This window comes from Ochotona curzoniae, unplaced genomic scaffold (genome assembly GCF_017591425.1).
Source record: "Ochotona curzoniae isolate NIBS_2020 unplaced genomic scaffold, NIBS_Ocur_1.0 contig_2210, whole genome shotgun sequence".
Classification (NCBI taxonomy): Eukaryota; Metazoa; Chordata; class Mammalia; order Lagomorpha; family Ochotonidae; genus Ochotona; species Ochotona curzoniae.
The window spans coordinates 1,158,062-1,184,996 of record NW_024465369.1 but is presented as its reverse complement, the minus strand read 5'-3'; the positions used below and the strand labels follow the sequence as shown (position 1 = coordinate 1,184,996).

The 26,935-nt window shown below is 40.0% G+C and overlaps 1 protein-coding gene across 2 annotated transcripts in view; it reads left to right on the top strand.

Moving 5' to 3' along the window:
* NCKAP5 (NCK associated protein 5) overlaps positions 1 to 26,935 on the top strand; it is a 743,731-nt gene that overhangs the window by 199,383 nt on the left and 517,413 nt on the right. For both annotated transcript variants that reach the window (XM_040971482.1, XM_040971481.1), the window contains exon 2: positions 26,173 to 26,246. In XM_040971482.1, coding sequence (XP_040827416.1) covers positions 26,173 to 26,246 — 74 coding nt within the window. The remainder of the gene's footprint in view (positions 1 to 26,172; positions 26,247 to 26,935) is intronic.

The window sequence follows — 26,935 nt, the reverse complement described above, 5'->3', positions numbered from 1 at the left end:
TAAGACAGATCTAGAGCAAAGGAAAAACAATACTTAAGCATGTAATAAATACTCTAAAAGTGTAGGTAACTATATTTTTACTTGTTTAAAAATACATAGAAACTCTTAAAAATGTTTCCCATTTCTTCCTAGTACTATGCTTATATTTTGTGTATCCTCAAAAAAAAAAATCTGTTTACTCAAACCAATCAGTATTATTAGGTCTATATCCTGAAGCAAATTCAATACCAAATATCTACATATTTTTCTTTATAACACAGAAAATACTAAGTAATGTTACCAAATACCTTTTCTGGAATTGGGATTTCAGTCCTTAGATCTTTTCTTACCTAACAAGACAGTGAAAAGGCTGGGGCAAAAAAGGCAGCATTCCAGATGTTAAGGACATAGCATTTGTTTGAAAGCCTTTGGGAGGGAGAAAAAGAAAACAGAAATAGCTACAGTGGGAAGAGTAATATGTCTCTATCTGTTGAGCAACAAATTCAGGTGGGACAAGAGCCAGCAGCTCAAAGTATGGCCTGGAACTCAAGCTAGATTCTCAGTATTTTCCTTTTTGACTTCTCCTTAAGAGTCACCAGGGTGGTCTGGTATGTTCCTAACTCCCTTTTGTGAAGATTCTTATTTAGATGGCTTGAACTCCTGTCCAGAAATGGGGAGGTTTAGGAAGTTCCCCAGTGAAGTTGATGATGAGCAGGATTAGGAAGCTAGGAAGTATTAAAACCCTTTCCGTTCAGAATATAGTTTCTACCCTAACAGCAGCAGCAACTAGGGGTTTGTTGGAAGCAGGTTCCTGCTCAGATTCTGATGCAATTGGTCTAAGGCAGTGAGCCTGCATATCTAAGAAGTACTCAGGTGATGCTGGTACTTGGAGGTGGGCACTGTGTTTAGAGTCCTGTTGACTTGGTGCAGAAAAGAAGGATGAATTGTCATTAAATTTCATGCTGTGGTTAAAGGCATAGATCAGAGGTTATTAGAAATAGGATAGAGGTCAGTGGAGATGAATCTTAGAATAATAGGTTTCTTCCTAATGATAATTCTAATCTCAGGCATCTGTGATGTTATTCCAATGATGGACGATGTCTCTAACAGTAAGATGTGCTACTTCAGGATCCTCTGTCCTCATTGTCTCCAACTGAACAACCAGCTCTAGGCTGGGGCTTTATTTAATTTATTTAATCAAGGACATCTGAGTTATTGCTGTTCCTCCGCCCTAAATACTGAAATATTCACCTATAAGATTGCCCCCACTCAGAATGAGTTAAAGAAGAGCACTGTATGTTTTTACCCATTTATGAATTATATTGGTGAAAGGAAGCATCTGAACTGAGTGTAAATGACATCAGTTTGGAGTTGTTGCAATTTTGCCAACTCTACCATGTGCTATCAGTGGTGTTTTATTGATGAAATCAGGCCAAAGTGGATGTTTTGAGGCATCTTTAAAAAAGAAGGAAGCCAAATAGCAAAGTGAGGGTCCTAGGAGGTCTATACTTTACCAAATGCCAAAGCTGTAGGCTAAGAAACACAGGGAAGATGCTGATCACCTGTTCATCCAGCAATCCTCTGATTGCTTTCCATGCCCACCCTTGAGCCAATTGACACCTCCAGGTGAGGTTAGTCACCTCCCCAAGCTGCATGCTGGGAGCTAGAGTGCAAAGTTGGGAAGCAATGATTCCCCCAAAGAAGAGGGTTTGATTTCCATTAAAAAAAAACAGATGTCCCTTACATGCCTACATCAATAGCTTTAAGCAATGCAATACTCTTTGTACCAACATGGAGTGGTACTTTAGAAAAATGAATGCAATATTGAAGGGAGGCTACAATTGAAGAAACAAAAGTGAGTTACAGTACATGGAAATCTTCATCTTGAAGGCCCTACACCAAGAAGGAAAACCAGTTTCTGTTAGAGGGCTACCTTATTCTCGGCCTAATATTGACACTCTGTGAGAATACATAAATGCTGTCGTCACGAGCTTATACTCAGATCCATCCTTCTTCAAAGGCGACAACACACAAAGTTGTAGTTATAATTCTCCATCTCGCTCACCCACACCAGCTGTGTTTGTATGTTCTAGCTATAGTTCTGCATTCATAAAATAGCAGTGCCTCCCCCCACCTTCCAGGTAGCTGTTAAGACGAACTACAACAGTGATGGAAGGGGCCCTTGCCAGTTTTCATTGCTATTTAATAATTTTTAACACTGCATATGAAGGCTAGTCAGTTGAATTTTCTGAATGAATGTCTTTTTAAAAATGTGTTGATTTGATGGGTAACTGAAGATCTCTCATTCACTGATTTGCTTCCCTAGGTAGTATGACTACCCTGGAGCAAGGCCAAAGCTAGAAGCCAGGAATTCAATCCTGGTCTCCCGTATGGGTGGCAGGGACCCAATGCTTGAGCTACTGAGACCCTTCAGGGTCTTGCATTATCAGGAAGCCACAGAAAGGAGCTGGCGCTGGAACTTGAACCCAGGCCCTCCAATATGGGATGCTGGGATATAGATATTTTAACTGGTATCTAAATCACTAATCCAAGCGCTTACCCTGGTAAGTAGTTAAATGAAAGACTCTAAGAAGTGCTTAACTTGGAGTGAGCATTTAGTAGAGCATTCAGGCTGCTAACTTGGGATGAGCACATTCCATAGCAGTGTCTAGACTTGAACCTCCATTCCAGCTTCCTGTTACTGCACACCTTGGAAGGCAGCATATGGGTGAGTGCTACCACATGCTAGACTTAGGCTGAGTCCTGAGGCTCCTGGCATGGTTATCCAGTCCTGGCTGTTGTGTAAATTATGAACTATATCAGCAAATCAAATGGAAGGTTCTCTCTCTCTCTTTCTCTCTTCCTCTCTCTCTGCTTTTAAAATAAATAAAATAATTAAGATATTTTTTTACAAAAGTGTTCAACAAATGTTAGTTCTTCACAAGTACTTGACATATGTGAGTGTTTCACAAATTTCCTGGGATCCGAGACTATCATTTTTAAGAATTTGTTTTTATTTCAAAGGTAGATTTCACAGAGAGATGTAGAAATATATAGAGAGAAGCCTCTTCTGGGTCTCCCACATGGTTTCAGAGTCCCAAGACTTGAACCATCCTTTGCTGTTTTCCCAAGCCATAATCAGGCAGGAGGGAAGTAGATTGGAGAATTACTGCACAAATGTAATGCCAGCGTACAGAGTAGTGTATTATCTTACTGCGCTCTGGAATAAGAGATTAAAAGATAAATTGCAGGACCAGCACCAAGCATAATAGGCTAATCCTCCATCTGTGTGGATGTTATCCCATACAAGCACTGCTTTGTGTCCATTTCTGATCCAGCTTCCTGCTTGTGGTCTAGGAAAGCAGAAGATTGAGCAAGTCCTTGGGTCTCTGCACGCGCATGGGAAAACCAGAGGAGGTTCTTGACTCTTGGGTTAGGATTGGTTCAACTCTGGCTGTTAAATCATTTGGGGAGTCAACTGGGGGATGGTAGAATTTCTGTAACTATGCCTTTTAAATAAAAAAGAAAATAATGATTTACATAAATAAATACTTTACACCAACTTTTTGAAATACCCACAAGTCTTTTACTTTTCTTCTTATTATTATTGATTACAACTGAGGCTCAGCTATGGCTCTGTGGTGGATTCTTGTTTTGGCTAAGTTCAGACTTCCTGTATGACATCCAAGTGAAGATTTTACAAGAAGTTACAGCAACTTGTCTTGCAGCAAAAACTTTGCCTTGGTTTTAGAGGTACATCTCCCTCCTGCACAACCACGGAAGCTAGAGAGAGCCTGGAATTTTCCAGGAGCTTTTCTGGCTGGTCAGTCTGACTCAGCCAGCTATAAAACAGACTTTCCTACTTCTGAAAAAAAAAAACCTTTAAGAAATTTTTTTAGTGTAATTGCAAGTAAATATTTCAGAAAGTTCTCTGTGAGTCAGATTTACGTTGGAGAAAGCTACATGCTGCTCGGATCCACAGCCCTCTCAAAGGAGGGTAGATCTGTCCTTTGAGCTGTCCCTGGAGGTGGACTTCGTCTGTTTGCATAGTAAGGTTCATTTGTACAGGGAGAGGTAAGTGGAGTTTCCTGCATTCCAGCTTCTTCAAGTTTTCATTGCAAACGTTGGCTGTAGCTTGGAAACCTCCTGGGGTCAATGATAGATATAAGGGCAGGCAATTTTATAAGCTGAAGCTTGAAATCAGGTTTTCTCTCTGAAGTGTCAGATCTGTCTCATTGTGGTGAGAGTGACTCTGTGCCACTTGCTAGCAAAGTTATTGGGAGAGTCTTTGTGCAAAATTGGAAACTGCTGATGCCAAGCCATGGCTAGGGAGATCACTGAGCGTATTGAGAAGCAGAATTCAGACCGAAGCTAAAGTCTTACTGAAGAAAAAAGTTAGGGATGACTGGATGATATGTATCCACAGAACATTCATCTTCAGAGCAGGTCATTTGGAGCTGGGTGAGTGAATTGAGTTTATCTCCTGGCTGCATTCTTCACTTTTGCTGGTCCTGTCCACTGGTGTCGCTACTCCTTGTGGTCTGTCATAGAATGAGGAGGGACAGAATATACACGTACCTAGAGACCTGGCTAGCACTCATGAGAGCTGGATTTTTTTTTCTTTTAAATAATTTTATTGGTAAAAGGAAAACAAATTTCATGTGATATGTTTAAGGCATAATGATACTTCTAAAACTCTTCTTCCTTACTCCCACCTGCCCTTCTCCTTTCCTTCTTACTTTTAACTTTACAATGACATACTTCGAACTTACTTTATAATCATAAGCTGAATCTTCCACTAAATAAAGAATTCAACAAGTAAGGAGAAAAAAAAGAGCTCTCATCCTGTCAGGAAATGGTGGTATAACTTATGTGTCATCACCTACTTCTCTTCAATCCACCTCAAACCCTGCCTTCAGTCCCTGCCTCTATGTCACCTAGATTTAACCCTTACTGTCCTTATAAACAAGGAGGAAAAGTCCAAAATGCCTAACTAGGGGAGATACTTACAAGCTGAAGGAGAAATACAGGGTGTGAAGGAGATTTTGGTATGTGGATTATATTTCAGCAATGCATGTAGCTAATGTTTTCTGAGTTCTTCCCTTCTGCCAGACACTGTTAATTTTCAGAGGCTTTCTTCATTGTAATTCACACATTATCACAGAAGGAAAGTGAAAGAAAATTGTCAAACACTCATAAATTCTATCATTCTTTTCAACTAATTCCCCTGGTTTGTAACCACACTAGGAACTTCTTGAAAACACAAGGATAATTATTCCTTGTTGGCCAAATACATGGCTGGGAAAAACAGGTGGGTAATGGAATGATGCTTATTTGCAATTGGACAATATGTATAGAATATGTGTGTGTGTGTGTGTGTGTGTGTGTGTATGTGTATAGAATATTAGGTGGTTCTTAAATTGGGTCCCAGATCAACAATGAGTATGTCAGAATTAGTCTCCTTGGAGCGGATTAAAATGGCAGTTCTTGGGGCCGGTGCAATGGCTCCACTGGATAATTTTCCACCTGCATGTGCTGGCATTCCATATGGACACTGGTTCATACCCTGGCTGCTCAACTTCCCATCCAGCTCCTTTCCTGTGGGCTAGCAAAATAGCGAAGGATGGCCCAAAGCCTTGGGATATTGTATCCCCCCACAATCCCACCTCGTGGGACACCCAAACAGGCTCCTAGCTTCCTATTTGCTCAGCTCCAGCCATTGTGGCCATTTAGGGAGTGAACCAGCAGATAGACGATCTTTCTCTCTGTCTCTCCTTCTCTCTGTAAATCTGCCCTTTCAGTAAAAATAAAGAAGCCTTTACAAATAAATGGCAGCTCTGAGTTATTTCCCTAGATGTACCAGATCAGAAGTTCTGCAGTGGGACCCAACAAGCAGTGGCTTAATGTGCACTTCAGGTGCTACTTTAACTTGCTAATTTGGGTGATCAGGGGTCTGGCTCTAGCTTCTTGCGTAAGAGAGGAAAGGGATTAGGAGGACTGAAGGCCCACTTGGCCCATATGTGTATATTTTGCAGAGTCTTATCCCAGAACAAATTCTCAATGCAATTTTCAGAAACTTTCCATATAAGTAGGGAAAACTCCTGGAGAAAAGGTAATTTCCAATTTTTGAAAGTAACTTTTTGTTTCCAATGACAAGCTGAAATATTGTTCCTGGAAGCCCATGAGTCCTGGTTGCCCATCAGTGAAATGGAGATAGAAATACTTGTTTTATTGGTATGTTATAAAATCTAATTAGGTTACATGACAGAGTGTGGAAGGTAGAGGGCTGTGTAAAATGTAATGAGTTGGTGAATGATTTTTCCACAAGCTCAAAGAAGCATCTTTTTTTAAAATGTGTCTTTGGCGGTAAAAACTTGTCTTTGGCGGTAAAAAGATTGTCAACATATTTTATTAGATGTGATTTTGGTACCTCTTCCTTTTTTTCCCTCCATACTCTGAGGTGGATGGTTATGTCTTTAGCAGAGCAATATTTGCATGGTGGGTACTAAAATGTTTGATTTAACTACTGGTGTTCTTACAGATTAGGACTATGCCTATTTAATCAAATATATTGACTTTCTGCTAAGTAAACATTGCATATACAAAACGGGTTTTAGAAAGTGAATGAGGGGATAATACTTTACAAATTGAGATGAAGAAATAGACGCATGGAAATCTTCAACATAATTGTTATATGGCCCAAGTTTCATGAATATTTTAAGTTGACTATGGTTACTGTTAGACTAAGCCAAGCTATAATATAGTAGTGTTAGCTAACAACTTAAAGTGAAATGGCAGTTGATTTAGTTATCATTTTGTTTTATTTTCTCTTTCAGTGTATGTTAAATAGTGGCAAGAATGGTTAAAGACATCACATGTGACAAGAGAAAACTCAGTTATCAGCTTAGGTTGTAGCAAGAACAGGGTAACTAAGCTAATAAAACCAAAAAACTTGGGTGTTCTGAACAGGCTGCCAGATGTCTTCGTGTTTGGGTAGATGTTGTCCTTATTTCATTCCTTCCTATTGTCTTATTTTACACGACAGCAACTGTCTCTTTTCTCTATTTAAAATAGGGAATGGATGTGGTATTCCAACATTGAAGTTTATCCTTTGTTTTAGTACTGCTTTGAGCTTTTCTTCATGCCAAAACCATCCTACTAAAACCTGGTATTTTTATTCTATGCCTAATACTAATGGGGGGAAAGCGCTTCTCAGGGCTTTGTGACCCCTTAAGAGACACTACAAACAACATCATTCCTTTCAAACAGATTAAAGTCCTCCTATACTTCCATAAACCTGTGCCTCAATATTGAGCTAGCATGGAATTGATGTAAACCAAGAGTGTATCTGCACCTGACCTCTTTGTAAGGTACCGAGAAGGACTGAGCTTAGATAAGTAGTGAGTGCTGCAACATGACTGGGATGCAGCTGATCTATGGGCATCTCAATTGGAGCGGAGGTAGTGACAGCAGAAGCCCACTGAGAGTGAGTTCTCAGACAGGTAGTAAGCCATTCATGACAGGGCTGTCTACTTGAGACAAAAGAAGTCCTTGAAGAGTAGCTAGACTTAGTGGAAGAAGTATGCACTTCTTTTTGTGGACAAGCAAAAGGGCGTGAGCTTCCTGGGCCCGGCGCGATGGAGCAGTGGTTAAGATCCTCGCCTTGCATGCCCGGGATCCCATATGGGCGCCGGTTCTAATCCTGGCAGCCCCGCTTCCCTTCCAGCTCCCTGCCTGTGGCCCGGGAAAGCAGTGGAGGATGGCTTTGGGACCCTGCACCTGTGTGGGAGACCTGGAAGAGGCTCCTGGCTTTGGATTGGCATAACATTGGCCGTTGCACTCACTTGGGGAGTAAATCATTGGATGGAAGATCTTCCTCTCTGTCTCTCCCCTCTGTATATCCGCTTTCCAATAAAAATAAAATAAATCTTTAAAAGGGCATGAGCTTCTCAGGGGCAATGCAGTTCAAGGCTGAGCCCACTACCAGTAAGGAATTCACAGCTTATTGAGAGAAGCTGAAGCCCTATAATGAGTAGGTGAATAGGTGGGGAGTAGGGAGGAAGTGTCGTCATGGTGGAGCACCCAGCTAGCTTGTCCAGGTTTATCTCTGGCGTTAGAACTGAGAGTTGAATATTCTTGTAAACATCCTTACCCCAGGCAAACAGGACTGAGCTATCATTCAGCTGCCAGGAGACATTTAGAGTATAATTTCCCAGCAAGTAGACCAAACAGAACTTTGCCAGCAAAAAGAAATCCAGTGAGCTACTAACGTGGGTTTTCAGAGTTGGGGACAGCCAACATGGTACAAGTCCCAGTTATCTGCTGCTTGTCAGCCTGGGTTGGGCAGGTCCTGAATGGTAGTTAGATGTTTTAAGACAACTGCCAAATACAAGTTTGGCTTTATTTTATCCTAAATATTAAATGATAGCACAGAGTCCTTCCTAAAAAGAGGCTGAAAGTCATTCTGGTTAATGATAGCTGAAAAATCCTTAGGAAATGTTCCAGTGTTTCTGCATGTTTTTATCTGAGTCAATGCTTCCAAGAATCAGAGAACCCTCCAGCCTCTTGTTGTCTTTGATTTCCTTTGACTTGAATGAATAACGATTCCGAGGTCTGGAATTGGATTCACCTGCAGTTTACCCTCAATTTGCAGCCTTTCAGTCATAAAAATGGAAGTTCTTTCATGTTAACTAGACTTATTCTTGAGTATGATTCCTTATTATAGCAAACTTAATTTTGCATGAAAAAGTATAACTAATTATGTGACATTTGCATACTGGGAACAAATTTGCCCAAATATTTGCATAAATTTCCCAATGTTCCTTGCACTCATTAACAACCTCATCATAGGCAATTGCCTTCCTAAATTGATTTAACGCTTTTGCCTTGTCTGAATGTGGCTGATCTTCATCAAAAATAAGGATTAGAGTAGTTATCATCCACTGGAAAATTAAGTCAGCTATCTCAAATACATGTGTTTGAAAAAGGAGTTCCTGTGTGATTGTTCTACAACAGGGCACTTACCTGAACTTAGGTGCCTCTTTGTATCACAAATGATGCTTTAGACCATCCACAGACTGGTTTCACCTATTGAGGCTTTGAGAAGACATAGGTTTAAAAAGATAAAGTAACTGTGACCCATGTGATAGGTCAATTGACTAATCCTCTGTCTGTAAGCATTTCATCCCGTATGGGCACCAGTTCATGTCCCAGCTGTTGCACTTCCAATCCAGCTCCCTATTTGTGGCCTGGAGCCTCTGTACCACATGGAAGACCCGATAGAAACACCTAATTTAGGGCTCTGGCTGTTGTAGCTATCTGAGGGGTGAACCAGCAGATGGAAGACCTTATCTTTCTGCTGCTGCTTCTCTCTCTAAATCTGACTTTCCGATAAAGATAAATAAATCTTTTTTTCTTAAGAAAATGAAGGAACAGGGCAGGTACAACTGCATCATTTGTCATGGGCCTTGCTACCCTGCTACTTTTAAAATGGAACCTTTGCTGTTAGTACAAATGGTGGGCTTCATGGCAGTTTGTTGTTAATGATTTCTCCAAACCCTATCCTTAAAATAGGTTTTGAAAGAAACTGAATTGTTACTGTGGATAGCAACCCAAGAAACTAACTTCAGCTGACTAATCTTAAACAGGGAGTAGAGTAATTGCAACAGAGAATGAATGACTGTGCTAATGGGTTGATTTATACCTCATTTTCTGAATACTGGTTCTCTAAGTTGACAAAGATCAGAATCCCTTGGAGGGCTTTCTGAAAACACTGGCTGTGGGGTGCCTCTCTCCCCAAAGATCAGTGGGTCTGGGGGACGCTTAGAAATCAGTAGGCAAGATTGATGGATTTAGTAGTACTAATGATGCTGGTTAGGAGATCCTATTCCGAAAACAAGTGAAGTAAATCTGAGGTATTCAGAAGGATGTGGCTTTTTCTGAAGCAGGTGTTTGGTTGAGGTTAAGGGTGCTGCTTGGGTGACCTCAGACTCTGTCCTGTGGGTTATGCTAGCAGGGAGTCAGGTTGAAAGCGATGAAGTGCTGCATTACAGCTTTGCTTCCTTCCCACAGATGAACTGGCAAAGAGACAAGGACTAGACACAATATCTCCATCACAATTTGCTGTCTACTAGCTTGTCTGCATTTTTCAATAGGGTAGTTAAAGGATTCTTGTAACCATGTTTCATCACATATTAATTTTTTAAGAGAAAAACTGCTGATTTAGACTCAACTACTGTCACAGCAAAATGACTTTCCAATTAACTTTCCAACAAGAAAACAAGCCTTTCTGTTTCAGCATGTGTCCACCTTCCAGGTTACTGCCAATTACAATATTTTCTAAAAGACATTTGGGGCCTGTCTGAAAGTAATCACATGTTAATTTATGTATAGCATGCTAGGGTTAAGAGTGTAAGATGCTAGGAAACATATTCAGTACTAAACTTAAGTGGGGTGGGGAGGGAGAAATGTTAGCTGGTTTAATTGGGTATCTTCTTTTTCAAGTCCTTTACATGTTCAAAACCATGGTAAACTCCTTGCTGTGTGATTAAAGTTGACTTTTGTGCACATGTATTTCCTGAACGTGTTTCTTCTGTGATTAGGCCATGAAGTCAAGTGGAGACTTCAATTCTTTAGAGGCCAAGTTGAAGGAGAGAATGGCCAGTAGCATCAGGGTTACCTACTTCCCACTGTTAGCCTGTTCTTTAGTTTCCCTTCACAGAAGAGCTTGTGAAGATCACAGGCTTTAGAAATGCATTCCTCTGAAAATACCACACAGCCCTGTGATAGGTTCTTCTTCCTTTGGAGCCAGAAGACCACTGTCAGGAGTTCTTATCCTTATCTCCCTACCCTTTTAGTTCCTACTTGGTGTTTTCATGATAAAATTTAAAGATGTAAAAATGATGCGTGGTATCCAAATGTGTCTGCTTTTGCTAATGTGCTTGTTACATGTGGTGTGAGTAGACAGAACCGTATCTATATACCTAGTAGCCAGCCCTTGGGAGTTTGGCACTTATCTATGGGGCTCACCTCCTCTTGGATAAGTGTCTTTAGCAATAAGTTTGACACTGCTGAGGTATGATGTAGACCTTTGCACACTATACTGAAAGCTTCCACAATGTCAGTGCTGGGAGAAGAGAAGGGTCTAATGAATAGGCTTGCAGATAATTCAAACTCATATTCAATTTTCTGCTTTGACACAGATCCCCATACCTCACCCTAGTCTTGTGACACATCTTTTTCAGGAATAAGATTAATCCTCACAATATTTTTTAAAGATTTATTTTTTATTGTGTTTTATTGGAAAGGCAGATTTACAGAGAGAAAAAGACAGAAAGACCCATTTGCTGGTTCACTCCCTTAAGTGGCCACAATGACCGGAGCTGCACCACTCCAAAGCTAGGATCAGGAGCTTCTTCTGGGACTGCTATCAGAGATCAGGGTCCTGAGCCTGTGGGACATCCCACACTGCTTTGACAGGCCACAAGCAGGAGCTAGATGGGAAGTGGAGTAGCCAGGACAGAAACTGGTGCCTAAAATGGATCCCAGTGCATATAAGGCAAGGATTTAGCCACTAGGCTATTGTGCTGGGCCTGATTCTAGGAATGTTTCTTGCGTTGAGTTCAAGTCCCTTTGCTATCTATTCTTTAGTATGTTTGGGGAGGCTGTTGGCCAACATCTAAATGAGTCACACAGACTGCTAACCAAGAGATCCTGTCTACTTTTAATGTCCCATTTGATTTTGGGATTATTCTGCATGAGGCTCTATCTGTTTAGTGTTCTCTAAGGAATTTGTGGTTTGTGGTAGGTGCGTGTGTGTGTGTGTGTGTGTGTGTGTGTGTGTGTGTGTGCTTCCTCATTGCTTTTGTCAGATTCCAAGTTCTTGACTGCGATGGTTTTTCCTAAACTTTTTGTGTTCTTTGAAGATAATGGACAATACAGATTTATTCAATGTGTAAGCACACATACCTTATAGAATGTTCCATCAGAAAAAGTTGCTCAATGATGACATATCTTCAGACATTCCATTTTTTTCTGAAGGATGTGTGATAAAGGGAGACCTTTTATCTCCTGTAACACATTATTGGATGTTAACATGGAGTCCAGATTGAGGTGAGAGGGGGAAAAGGTGATGGTCAGTCATGGTTATCTATGCTTTTCTCTTGTAGAAACTTCAATAAGGCAGAGCTGGAGTCTTCAAAATAACAAAATGAAAGGTGTTTTAACACTTAGAAACAATAGTAGTTTTAAGTGTGCTTTAACATTTAGTAGAAAAAATAGCTTGCAGCAATGTTTCCACATTCTAATCATGAAAAGAAAGATACCAAAATGCTCTAATCCTCAGTGGTACACCAGTCCACCCATAGGCGATCATCTGCACTCCAGGCCAATGTCTCCTCCTTGAATATGATGGATTAGTGCCTGCAAGTGAAAAATGTGGTGTAGCAGGCAACTTAGCTAATTCCTCAAATCCAATATTGCAATCTGGTTTGGAAGATAAAAATCCATGCATAATTTGTGTGTTGGTGCATAAATTCATAATGCTTTTCATGAAGAAAATTATATTTCCAGGGAAGATTCTGAAGGCTGAACATGAACACAAAAGAAATCTGCATTTTGCGATTGTCCTTCGGGGCTTAAAGCATCTTTGGTGATGGCCACCTCTAGTTTTCCTAAGAGTTCTTGAATCTGTCTTGGATAGAATCATCTAATTCTCTAATGACATTGCCTCTGCATATCAGTGTTTCAGAGGAAGGTTTGGTTTGCTGAACAGTAGGGATGGGTGATGTCTCTTGACACAACAGATGTCTAGAAATGGAACCCTCACCTCCCCCTGCCCATTCTGGGAGAAGATACCCCACAGTGGTTCCCTGGAGAGAACCAGTAGTACTTTCTTGCAGTTTCATGTGAAAGTTAGTCCTCTGGGGCCAGGCTCATTCTTAGGCTTATGAAACCAGAATCTCTAGGATGGGATTTGAATTCTGCCATCTTCTCAGTTTCCCTTCATTATGTCTTGAATATATCTATATATTCTATACATATTTTTATATATCATGTATTTTATATATTGTATAATATATTTATATATTATATTAAACACTTATATTACATATTAAAATATATTTATATGATATTATATATATATTTGAAGGTTGCGCAACAGAGAGAGGGAAAGAGAAATCTTTAATCTTCTGGTTTACTGCCCAAATGATTGCAATGGTAGGGTGTTGAGGGTGGGAGAAGCTGAGCTAGAGTGATATCAAGAGAATGTAACCTTCTCTGGCTCTCCATGTGGGAATGAGGGCTCAAACACTTAGGCCATTTTCTGTTTTCTCAGGCACGTAGGCAGGGAGCTGGATGAGAAATAAGTCAGCCAGAACCTGCTTTGGCACTGATATGGGATGCCGGCATCATGGGCAGCAGTTTAACCCATTGTAGCAGAATGTTGGCCACTCACCTTGCCTTAAGAATCACATGATGCTTTTTATCATGCTTTGTTTCTACTTTCTTTCTTTCTCTGACCCTGGAATCATATTTTAATCTCATCCCCCTAGGTATTTGGAGGACCTGATCTGCCAAACTTGCTTTTATAAAACCAATAATGGCCTCTGTACTAGAACATCTGGTGATGAGTTTTGGTGCCTGTTTCACTTGAGCATGGATGGACTGGCTCCAACCACTTTCCTGGAACTAAAATCTCTCATGATTCTCCCTGGTTGTTTCTCCTTTATTCACTTCCTGCTTCTGCAAGTGCTGAGTTTTTGTTTGTTTGTTTGTTTGTTTTTTTAAACCAGTGTTCCGTCTTTCAGTGGTCTGGTTTGACATTACCCATACATACTGCTATCCAAATTCCTGAGCCTAGGAGCCATGTCAACATGTATTCTGTCATATACTTCAGGGATCTTGAACTTCACTACCCCAGGTGAACAACTTACCATTGCTTGCAACTTTCTCTTGTTAGGAAGTATCACAAGATCTAAAAGCTTAGGACACGAAATAAACATCATTTGTGATTTTTTCCCATGCTTTGATTAGTCCATCAGCAAACTGATAATTGTCTCCATATCTTTCTTTTTTTTTTTAAAGATTTATTCATTTTTATTGCTAAGTCAGATATACAGAAAGGAGGAGAGAGAGAGAGGAAGATCTTCCATCCAGTGATTTACTCCCCGAGTAGCCGCAATGCCCGGTGCTGTGCCAATCCAAAGCCAGGAGCCAGGAACTTCCTCCAGGTCTCACACAGGTGCAGGGTCCCAAGGCTTCGGACCATCCTTGACTGCTTTCCTAGGCCACAAGCAGGGAGCTGGAAGGGAAGAGGAACTGCTGGGATTAGAACTGGCGCCCATATGGGATCCTGGTGTATTTAAGGTGAGGACTTTAGCTGCTAGGCTACAGAGCCTGGCTCTGTCTTCATATCTTAAAACCAACAACTTGACAGGACGACTGTCTGCTCTAGTCAGTGATCATCCCTTGCGAATTCCTCTAGCAGGTTTTGTGCCTGTGTTACTGTTGCTCTCCCCTCTTGCAGTCAACAGCAGCCAGGTTTGAAGAACTTGAGACTGTTTCGTTCTGCGAGTCTTACCTGTCTGTGACTGTGGCCTTCACTGTAAAGGAAAGACAAAGTTCTCCAAGAACTGTGAAGCCACATGAACATTTTCTCCTCACCCACTCTCCTGTCTCTGACTTTCAGCTGTACTCACTTTGGTGCTGTTCCTGGTACACTCTGGCTTGCAAGTCTTTTCCCCTTCTGCTTGCAAGGAGCCTCCCATAGCATACAGTCAGGATAAGTTTCCTCATTGCCTTTACGTGTTGCTGAAACTCCACCTTCTACTTAAGGCCTCTTTCACTGCTCTCAGTGCACATTTTCCAAGTGATATTTATCTCTACTAATTTTGCCTGTGGCCTGTACAAATAATCTTTGTGAAGGTAGATGTGTATACATTGTGCTGGGGGTATATTTCCTCAACCTGTACAGGAATGCCTGGCACTTAAAACTTTTAAAATAGGGAAATTGATGTTTATGTTGATCATATTTACTCTTAGGCGTACAGTGGATGGACACAGGGCTAATCTGTGAGTGAATCTCTTACTGTCAGCCCAAGAATCTGTAGGGGGTGGGCCTCTGGCCAGCAGGATGAGAGCCAGTGTGCCACATGATTCCAACGAACAGATAGGAAGCATTAGTAGGAAGAAAGAAACAAATGTGCCCCATTCCCTGAGTGATGGAAACCAGTCTTTAGAAATATCTTCAAGTTGTAACAGTGCCTAATACTGAATAATATTGAGTGTCTTTTGTTTCTGGGTGATTTGCCATTTGCATGTCATGTTATTTACAGATACTGGAGCTGTAGGGAGTTTATATCATGGTGTGTTCAGGAAAGGTAAATCTGTGACTTTACCAGAGTCTCTGCACAGCTCTAGGGAGTAATGCCAGAAGAAAATATAGCATAACTAAACAAACATTTTAAGAGCACTGTTAACAGAAGTCTCAGCACCATGATAAACCTATTGATAAAAGGGCATTGTATGGTTCAATGTTTGGGAGGAAGAAAATGTGTGAAAGTATAGTATATTGAAGCAATTGGTCCATATGTCATGTTTTTCTGGGATTTGATGTAATATTGGTGCTTGGATTTACATTCAAACATTTTGTGGCCATATTCTTCCAAAGCTGGCTGAGGAGTCAACTGAAGTTTTGACTTTTGTCAGACTGTGTTGACATTTCTCCATCATAGCAGAAGTGAGGTTGAAATGAGGACTGGGAAGCCACATTAGATTTTTTATGGAGACTTTTTCAAATGTAAGCATCTACTCTCGTACAGAGGAATAATATATTACTGATTATCAGCACTCTCAAACACACTGAATCTCATTTCTATTTCAGGAAAAAGAACACACACACAAAATAAAAAGCATCAGTTTTAACTCAAATGATTTCCTTCATTTGGCCAATATATATTTACCTCTTAAACTGCTATAAAAATAATACATAGGAACACAATGTAAGCTGCTTAGTAATCCACTAGTCATTTCTTTTTCACATAAAACCACATGGAATACTTACCATTCTTGTCTAATACAAGAAAATGCATCAACCTATGTATGCTTGTCTTGTGTGCTTAATACATGTATATGCATGAAAATAAAGAGAACCAAGAAAATATTCAATATTACTGCACCATCATTGTCTACTATGATTAAAAGGTGTTAGCTTGCATATAGATTCATTTATTAGAACAGGGTATTAAGCATGAGAACATTTCTTTCCTCATCCTTATTTATTTAGGTCAGAAAAACCAAAACCAAACTTAAGAAGCTATGCGATTGGTATGAACTCGAAAGTGACTTCTTGGCATACTACATTTCCCTCCGAATGAGTGGGGAGTACCATAGTGGAGGGAATCCTGCTGCAACTTGTTTCTATCTTGGCAGCATAAAATCCACATTGAGGGCAATTAAGTTAGTAAAGGCACTCCTTGGGGTAAAAGACAATGTGAACTGACTGAAAGGAAACTTTATGACATTTGTCATTGACCCTGGCCAAATCACTTAAAGGTCATCTGAGTCTCCTCCATTTTAACAGCACCTGTGACTCAGATGATGCAAAGATCAGGTGTAAGTGTGTGACAAAAGGCTTCGGAAGATTATGACGAGCATGAACTACCTCAATGAATAAAATTCATAGGTATTAGCTACACATGTTTACCATGCCGATAAATACAAGTTAAGCTACTCTAACAAGGAGGCTCCAAAGCACAGTGCTTCCAGAGATTTTTCTTTTCATGTAAGTGTCCAAAAGAAGGCAGAAAGGGGATGAGTAGTAGACAAGTGGCAGCTTTGATGTGGGTTCTGTCACTGGGTGCAGCATTATCCCTATTTCCAGCCAAAGGAGGAACACATAACAGGCCAACAGCTTATCCTCAGCTGGAGGATTTCCTGGATATTGCAGCTACAGTTTTTACTCTCATCTCATTGGCTTGAACTTAGTCACATACTTATCGTTTGTAGCTTAGAAGACAAGTAAATCTATTTCAGTGAAAGATATTCTTCAAAGGAATGAGTGGTAAGAGCTGATTGGGGAGGGGCAGTGTAGCATTTTCCTAATTGAGATTTCTTTTATAAGAAAGGTCTGCTAAGCTGTCATAATTGGGATTGCTTTCATCTTCTACCTTGATGGCAATGGGCAATAAAGCTTTCTAGTCTTCATGTGCATTATATGTGTGTCCTGTCACTATTAATTCAGTGAGATGGAATTTCCACACATGACAAGCTCTAGGGATGTTTCCACCTGACCAAATCTACTAATCATAATGTAATCAGTTACCCATCTGTTGGATAACAAGCTTGGGTTGCCTTTTTGTACTGTGCTCAACTACTTGAGAGCCAGTATACCTAGCATGCCACAGATGAGCAGTGCATCTAAATCCACCTCAGGATTAGAAAATTAGAATTATATGTTGATTTTTTATATTGTTAATAGCTTGTATTTGGAGTTCTGTTTCTGGTTTGTGCCAATAGATTGAAAACATGAGTATAGAGCAATTGTGGAAAATATTAGTTTGATAAAACAAGAAGTACCTGTTTGACCTCTGTACTTCACTTCCTGGCATTTAGCTATTAAAAGCTTTGTAGGGGGAAATCTTTTGTTCTAGCATGTACATTTTGACTCCTGGATACTGGCGGAGAGCTCTTACATCCTTGAAATTTCCAGAGAGGAGCATTTTTGTTCTACTGAGATCATTGTTGGTGTGCTCACAATAGAAGACATTTACTAGGGGAACTAATCATGTGATAAAAGAGTTGAAACTTTTGAGGTTCTTGCCCCCACCCTCTGTTGAGAGGAGAGGGGCTGACCCATGTTGATACCCATGCTCCATGATTGATCAATGATGCCTATATAATGAGCCTTCCATAAAAATATGAAGGACTGTCTGAGCAGCTTCCAAATATCAATCACATTATAGCTGCTCAGAAGTGATATGCCATGAGAAGACATGACAATTCCATGTCCTTTTTGTATGTAGCTTACCTTTGGAATACTATAATAAATGGATAAGCTTAAGTGTTTCTCACATCTAAAGAGGAGCTGGTGGAGGAACTCTGTCTGACAACCAAGCCAGAGATAACAGGTGGCAGTCCACATTTTGTGATTGGCATCTGAAGTTGGAAACTTTCTTTTTTTCAGATTTATTTATTTTTATTGGAAATTCAGCCATACAGAGAAGAGGAAAGACAGAGAGGGAAGATCTTCCATCTGCTGATTCGCTCCCCAGGTGGCCACAACAGCCAAAGCTGAGCTGATCTGAATCCAGAGGCCAGGAGCTAGGAGCTAGGAGCCTCTTCCGGGTCTCCTACATGGGTGCAGTGTCCCAAAGCTTTGCACCATCCTTGACTGCTTTCCCAGGCCACAAGCAGGGAGCTGTATGGGAAGCAGGTGGCCGGGAGTAGAACTGGCACCCATGCGAGATCCCGACATGTGCAAGGCAAGGACTTTAGTTACTAGGCTACTGTGCTGGGCCCCTGAAATTTGGAACTGTCTTAAGGGACTGAGTCCTCAGGCTGGGGGAATCTTGCACTGTCTCAAGAAGATAGTGTCAGAGTTGAGTTAAATTATCGGACACAGAGATGAGCTGGTATAAAAGGAAAACTCTGCAACTGTCAAGTGGGCTGAGCCTTGTGCAGAGTGGTTGGGGCAAAGCACTTGATTTCTGATGTGTTCTCTTAACTGCCTTCTGACTTTATGATCATTATAATTTTTGAGATTAAAAACCAGTTCTGGAAGACCACACTTGTCACTTGATGACAGATTCTCTTGTGATCAGACTCACTACATAGAGCTAATATATTCACTCATTTATGTATTGCACACTTTTGTGATATCTTAAGTGCTATTTAAGCTACTGGAAGTTACAAAAAGGAACAGGTACTTTATAGGTTGTGCAGCTCATCTGAAAGGACCTATGTGGCAAGCAGCCAGATGATGGGATTAGATGTCTAAAGGGCGATCTGGCATGGAGATAAATATTTTTGTGTCTAGCTTCTTGCTGATGGCTTCAAACTTAGCAGTTAATGGAATTCTCTGACAAGTAAAAGAGGGCCTGGGCTAAAATGTTAACCTTCATAGAAAAACAGCCAGATGCAGTAATAAAAATGACTGGGATTTCAGTGTTCAAGGCAGAGTCATTTGCAAAGAATACTGGGGAAGAAAAGCATGTAACTTAAAATGACAAGTGCTGTGGAAAACAGTCTCCAAGAAAAAAATGAAATCATTACACATACAAGTATACAAAAATATAACAATTAAATGTAGCATATATTATTAATATATATTAAATATAGAGCTTTTAGGTTGATTTTACGGTGTTTCATATTTAAAACGGTTCATTATAAGAATGAATTTGTTGTGTTGACGTAGGAAAAGTATGCTGATCAAGTATGAGATAATTTTTCATTGTTTTGCTTGTGCAGTTACCTCATTGGGTACATTTTGATTGTTTACCTTTGCTATGCAGATGTATCTTTTCATTAAAACACAAAATACTTTTTGAGAGCAGCATTACTTGTTATGGTAGTTATTTCCTAATTGTAGAAATCCCTGTACCTAATGATATTTCTGTTCATTTGAACCTCTGGCCTCCATGGTACATCTTCCGCCAAGGTTGAGTTGGGGATTCTGTATTAAGTATTGCAAAACTATTGGCAAGTTTTCAAAAGCTTGAAATTATGTTGATTATGCTATAAAGATTTTTGGGAGCAATCTTGGATCTCTGTGAGCTTTAATAACCTATATTTAAATTCCACTTAAAGAGAGCGGTACATTTACTGAAATTCATTTGAAATAGGCCTTTTCCAAAATTGACCTAGTAGAAACAAAAAGAGGTTTGAATTAAATGGGCTCATCTTACATAGATATGCAACATTTGGTGTGTCTGTAATCCTCTAATCACATTAAATATTTCATTCTAATCTCTCTGAAATATTTACATTAAAAGAAGTGGGAGGCAAACTTCCTGAAATATATCTCTAAAATGATTCTGATTTTTATAAGTTTTAACTAAAGAGTAAACTGTTTTTTCATGCTGTTCATGTGTAAAAAATTTTTTTTTAATTCCACAAATATGTGTAAATCGATGTCCCCAATTCTTTTTTTTTTTTAAATTATTTTTATTGGAAAGTCAGATATACAGAGAGGAGAGACAGAGAGGAAGATCTTTGTCCATTGATTCACTCCTCAAGTGACCGCAACAACCAGAGCTGTGCTGATCTGAAGCTAGGAGCCAAGAACCTTTTCCAGGTCTCCCATGTGAGTACAGGCTCTCAAGACTTTGGACCATCCTCTATTGCTTTCCCAGGCCACAAGCAGGGAGCTGGATGGGAAGCGGGGCCACTGGGATATGAACTGGCACTCATATGGGATCCTGCGGTGCAAGGAGAGAACTTTAGCTGCTAGGCTACTGTGCCAGGCCTATTGTCCCCAATTCTAACCTGGAAATATTTTAATCCAACACTGACAAGGACAGGTAGCAATACCAACTTATTACCCAGAATGATACAAGAAAAATTGTTTTGATACTCTATTTTGTATCTAGACTTCTGTAACATAATTGTTATCAAATTTTTAAAATAGTTTCTGGGGTTATACATTTCTAAATCACTTTTAAAATTTGTGTGGCAAGATCTGAACATAGGACATCTTGTCAGTAAAATACACAGTAGTGCTGGCTCATGGACCCACTGGTATGCGCAAAATCTGGCACTTGGAGGGTTTCTGATGGAGGAGCCCGGCAACTCCTCTACAGGTAAGCACAAGAAACATAGAAGGAAACAGCCAAGATGTCATGGAAAGTTTCCCACTGGCATATATTTCGTATGGGTCAGGGGCAGACCAGACTGTATCAGTTCATGTCATCCGCTGGCAAATCCAAACGCCAGAACAGAGTGTGGGTCGAGCCAGGTTCGGTCGTGACAAAAGCAGTACACAGCACGGAATTCCAAGGTGAGGTTGCCTGTGCCAGATGTGACCGCAGCACCCAACCAGCACACATGAGAACCAGGAAGCGGGGGCAGAACCAGCAGGGGAATAAGGAGTGGTTCCCTTGCCAGACAGCTACACCCACTGGAGAGCATGAGCTGGGATGGGGGCAGACCAGACTAGGCAGGGCTACAGCACCTATGCGCCTCTTATGGACCAGATCAGGGAAAAACCAGGCTGGGCTGATTATTCCTACTGGTTCAAACTACAATTAGAGTGGGTGAGGGTTGTTGGGGCTGAGCCACAGCATCAGCTGACAGAAGCTGGCACTGGGGGCTAGTTCTGTCAAGTTAAACCGCAGAACCGCCTGGAGAGTGCATAATCTGGGAGTGGGAGTGGCCTGGGAGGGAAATAGTGGGCTCCTCCCTCTTGGGTTACCACCCTCCATGGGAGGGCATGAAAACTAGGACAGGGGCTGAGGTGGCTAGACACCCAACAACATCCGTGAAGGCTGGATAGTTGAGCTGGTTAGATGGAACAAGGTTTTAATACCCATTGACATGTATGAGACAGGAAGGGGTGTGGGACAGACTGTATTAGTCTGCCACACATACTGGCAAACCAGGGTAGGGGGTGGGCCTGGTTGGGGTTATGGTGGGTCGCTCCGGCTGGACTGCAGCTCCCACTGGTTTATGTGAGGGCTGAGTATGTGCTGGGTAGAACCAGGCTGGACTCAAACACTCATTGGTTCCAGTGGAAGACAGGGATGGAAACAGAACCAACCCAGCAACTGCAACCACCAGCTGATCAGGGTGATGGACTGTGTCGGGTCCTGTGCTTGCTAGCACATACAAGAATCTGGTCTGGGAATACCACAGACAGAGTTTCTTTGGGGATCCCCCCCAGTCAAGCTTTCGGACTCAGAACGCTAACCATCAAATGACAGAGGACAGAACAAGTTAATTAACCACCTCAGCTATATGTTGGCAATGAAAATACTGGGCCAACGGAGACTATATGATAGACTATGTCAAGCAGTGGATTCTCCAACGACCGCATTGTGCTTGGAGTGGAGAGAGTGGGAGCAATTCAGAACTGTTGAACTATCAAAACCACTTGAGCAAGTATCTGAGAGCATGCTCCACATCTGGGACATGGGGTGGGTGGGAGACTGGGTGGGGCTTCTCCCTTAAAATCTCCTTTTACATCAGATATATTAAGGAAACAAGAAAAAAAAGAAAAAAAAAGTAAAATACACAGAAAAAAAAATAGACCCATTTTACTATATGCCGTGTACTGTTTTGAATGTTTTATATACACCCAGGTTTTCATATCATCAGAAACAATAAAATTTTGATGACCATCATTAACTTTCATCTGATTGCTTTCTATGTATACTTTTTAGATATGAAACATGTAAATCAAAAGGCATTTTGAATTCACAGCATACATCACCATGTAGCTTTCTCCAACTACATGAAGGCTTTGTTTAAAGGTCAAATAGGGGCTGGGATGGTGGCCTAATGGGTTAAGCTGCCCTTTGAAATACCAGCATCTCATATGAGCACAGTTGTAGGCATTTCCACTTCTTATTTAGCTTTCCACTAATGCACCTGCGAAAGCAGCTGAACGTGGTCCAAGTGCTTTGGCCTCCATATTCAAGTGTGAGACCTGGGTGAAGCTCCTGTGTTTGGCCTGGCCTTTGTGGTCATTGGGGAGTGAACTAACAGATGGAAGGTCTCTTTTTCCTCTCTATATTTTCCTGTAAGTATACCTTTTAAATAAATAAATCTTTAAGTTTGTAGAACATGTACATTATCTTAAGTCATACCCTTATATTTAAGTCTCTTTAAATCATTGATAATGGAAGAGTAAATTTTGTCTTCTGTACAGAAAGACTTATGCATCCTCCTCCTTCACTTGATTCCTGGCATTGCTCCGGGAATCACAAAGATACATAATATTATAAACCTTCTGTCTAGGGTTTTATGTTCATTTATAACTTACATTTGTCTTAACATCCTTTGAAGCTTTCCTATGCATTATGAATTCCACATTTCTTATTCATGGTTCAAGTGTTGGAATGTCCATACGCATTAATGTAAAATTAGGTATACAATTTCATTCCTGTGTTAGAAATTTATCAGACATATTTGAATTCTCATGCATATTTTTCACTAAAGAAATATTTGTTAAATTTTTGAACCATGCATATCTGAGATTGTCTTTTTCTGTCTCTCTGAGACAGGAACTGACTAACTGGATACTGCTTATAATTTATGACTGTAATTTCAATGATGGTTTGAGGATTTAGCATTGATAGAAGTGCTAGAGTGGATCTTTTTGGATTTTTGGTTAAAAAGTCTGCATGCCTATAGCCTTTATTATTTTCATTTTTTTAATATTCAATTCTTAAACAAGTGGATGTGCGATTGTTTCCCATTGATGCTATCAGAAATATATAAACTTTCACAGAATGAAATCCTTTTTTCTTTCCTAAAATGTTTCTTTAATTATCCCTTATTTAATGTTTGTTACCATATGTTCACATGCTCAAAAGACATAATTGTTAGACAAACCTAAATTTTCTAACTTGGTGTTGATCTCTATTGATTTTCATATTTATACATTATCTTAATTTCACTAGATTAAATTTGTCCTGCATGAGACTATATGTATTTTCATTATATCTTCTGTTATTACACTTAATTTGAGTTTTGTAATTACTAGAAAAAATAGACTAGGTCTTAACATATTTTTGCACTGAATGAGATGTGCTGCATGAAGCAAGCTTGGGAAAATGATGTTTTTTTGTAGATGACATGTTGCAGATGCCAAAAATGAACATCAGTAAAATTGGAGGGTTTTGAGATCACAGATTTCCAGATTACAGTAAGGTTTAGTTAGTCTTCATTAATATCATTATACACATACTGAGTACTATTGCCACAAATGTGAGAGAAGCGTCGGTGAGTATGCAACTCCCTAGGCTGGGAATTTGATTGAGACACTGAAAAGTAGATTTGAATCTATGTGACCAGATCAGTGCCACTACACTGGGTCTTATTACATGTTCTTCTCTGAAGCACAATTGTGCTGACGAGAGCCACCCCAAGATATAAACTGAAAATACAGCGATAAGCCAGGTTCAATTTTCTGAATCATGTTCTGAAAAAGATTACTCTTACTATTTGGTATTCAAGATGTGATACACTTGATAACACTATATAATCTTTATAACACTTCCACACCTGTTGAGTATTATCATTGTTCTGCTGAAGAAATCAAGACTTAGAGATTAAATAATTTTCCTAGGGGGAAAATCTAAACCTGAATTTGTGCCTCAGTGTCTTTCATCCAAAGAGTGTGCATGTCATCATTATGGTTTTCAACTTCAGCATCTGACTTGAGAAAATAAGAATAAACAAAGTGTCAAATCCACTGACTTTAATCCAAACTGGCTTCCAAGGCTTGCATGTGATTTGTTCTCTACTTAACTCTCTTACTTCAATTTAGACTCCACACACTAGTGTTGCTGTTCCCCGTTGGCTTCCTTATCTTTCTGTTGAGAATAGTCTTGGGGCTTTTGCAGATCCTGCTTGTTTGGCCTGCCTGTATCTGACCCTTTATCTCCCTGTGGCCTCCATTGCCACTCTGAGTTCAGACATCACTGCCTCAGGGTCCTCTCCGAGTGACTTCAGGGGAAGTAGCCACCTCCCTTATTTATCACTTCGCTATCACTGTTGCTAGCATGTAATGGATCTGAAATGTGAGATGACGTCTTGTTTCTCATGACAGATTGTAAGCTTCTGGAGGCTGAAGTCTTCTCATAGTACTATATCTGTGGAATTGAGAATAAAAGTCAAATGAAGAATGTATGAATGAGTTTGAGACCTGTTTCTACTGAAAAATAAAGTCTCAAGATTTTCAGCTGAATATATTTGAGAATTAAAACCTCTGATCATGTTTGGCATTACAAACTAAAATTTAGCCTTGATTGGAATGTTGAGAACCATGACCGCACATGTGGTTGCTCAACAAAAGTTTATGGTAAATGGAATGATCAGGCAAATTTATTGTCCTGTAAATTTTTTTGAGGTTGTGATGGTTTTCATAATACACATTTTTATGAGGTTGTTGAAACACCCTTGTATTTGCTACATGTTAGCAATTGTTCCTGTAGTGCATATGAACCGCATACTGAAGAATCACTAAGGATTCAGATGCAATAATCTATGGATTGTTCTGTAAGATTCCCATGCAACAAATTCCCCACTTTACAGGCATATTTTTTGAAAGTTTGCTTTGTAGATATCAATGTTTGTACACATTTTCATAAGACAGAATGTGCCTAATCTTTCATGTCACTTTAGAATCAAAGATATACATTCTAAGACTAAGGAAAAAGCAAAATACACCATCTGGTTTCCATGTGAAGAGGACAGAAAATGAATTTGTCTATCAGGGAGCACCAAGTGTGCAGTGAATGTGGAATGTATAAATGTATTCCATAGTGTTTTTATCGAAAAATGATTGCAATAAAATCACTAAAATTAAGAACGGTATTGTTAATTTATTTTGAGAGGCAGATACACAAAGAGATTAGACCTTCCATTTGCTGGTTCACTCCAAAAATGACAGCAATGGCTGGAATTGGCCCAGGCCAAGCCTGAGAACCAAAGTCAGGTCTTGCATACAATAAGCTGGTATCAATCACTTGAACAATTGCTGAGCTTCCCAGGTCTGCAAATGCAGGAAACTAGGCCCATGAGCTAGAACTGAGTATTAAACCCAGGCATTATAATAGGGGATATGGGTGCCTTAAGAGCTAAACAAAATTGCTGCTTCCATGTGTTTTATTCTTATTTCACTCTCTATAACAACTTTGCTGCACATACTTTTATAAAGTAAATTACATGGTCCTAAGGGTAGATGATTAAAATGTAGGGTTTTGTGTGTGTGTGTGTGTGTGTGTGTGTGTGTGTGTGTGTGTGTAATTAGCGTTTTTATGTAGATACAGTAACATTTCAGTGGCATGATGATACATTGATCAGAATATGGGGGAAAAGTACTTATCCCCAAGTAGCTATGCTGATAAAGCTTAGAACTGTGGAACTTGGAATGATGCCGGGATTAACTAATCAAAAAATATTCCTTGCAGGGATCAAGAGTCTTACAATTATGGTGACTGTTGTCATGAGTTTTAATTATCTTTTGTGCAGGAATACATGGACTCTAATAAATACATTGAACATCTGCTAACTCAACTAGAGGAGCAACATAGAAGTCTCTGGAGGTAAGTTAAGTTCATGTTCTTGCTTGTGGATGGTGTAGCCTCTGCATTCTTGACCTCAACTATAGCCATGACTTGAAAACAGTCTCTTCTTCCAGTGAGTACCAGAAGCACTTTTGGATGCAAGAATCACCAGAGGCTGCCTAGAAATTGTGTTTATTTTGATTAAAGAAGAACAGTGCCCAATTTGACCTTGTTTCCAAACTCTGCTGAGAGCAGAAAAGAACAGGGAGATTTAACAAGATGAAGAGTTATAGTAATTATCCCAAGATCACATGGCAAACTTAGAACGTTGTGGGAACTAGAACCCAAAATTTAATGCCTGTCTACTTAAAGATGGGTATTTTCTCTAATTAAATTGCTGAATGTTTCTACTTAGATGTTTCCACTTCTCTTGTTATAGGAAGATATCTTAATCTTGCTGTGTAGTTGTGAGAGCCTTCAGCTTATTCCACATTGGGGGCAAGGGATGGTTGTAACTCTAGGTAAAGGATCGGTCAATATTTCTGCAGCTATTTTGGAAATACAGATTAATATTGTAGAGGTCATAATTGTAAATCACTTACACATTTCCTGGGACATTTTTGGAATAGAGGCCAGCAGAGATGGCTGTGAAGTCATTATTGAGGTTTTAGGATCCACATGTGGTCATGTTTGTAATGCTTCTATGGAATTTGGACCTCTTTTTATAA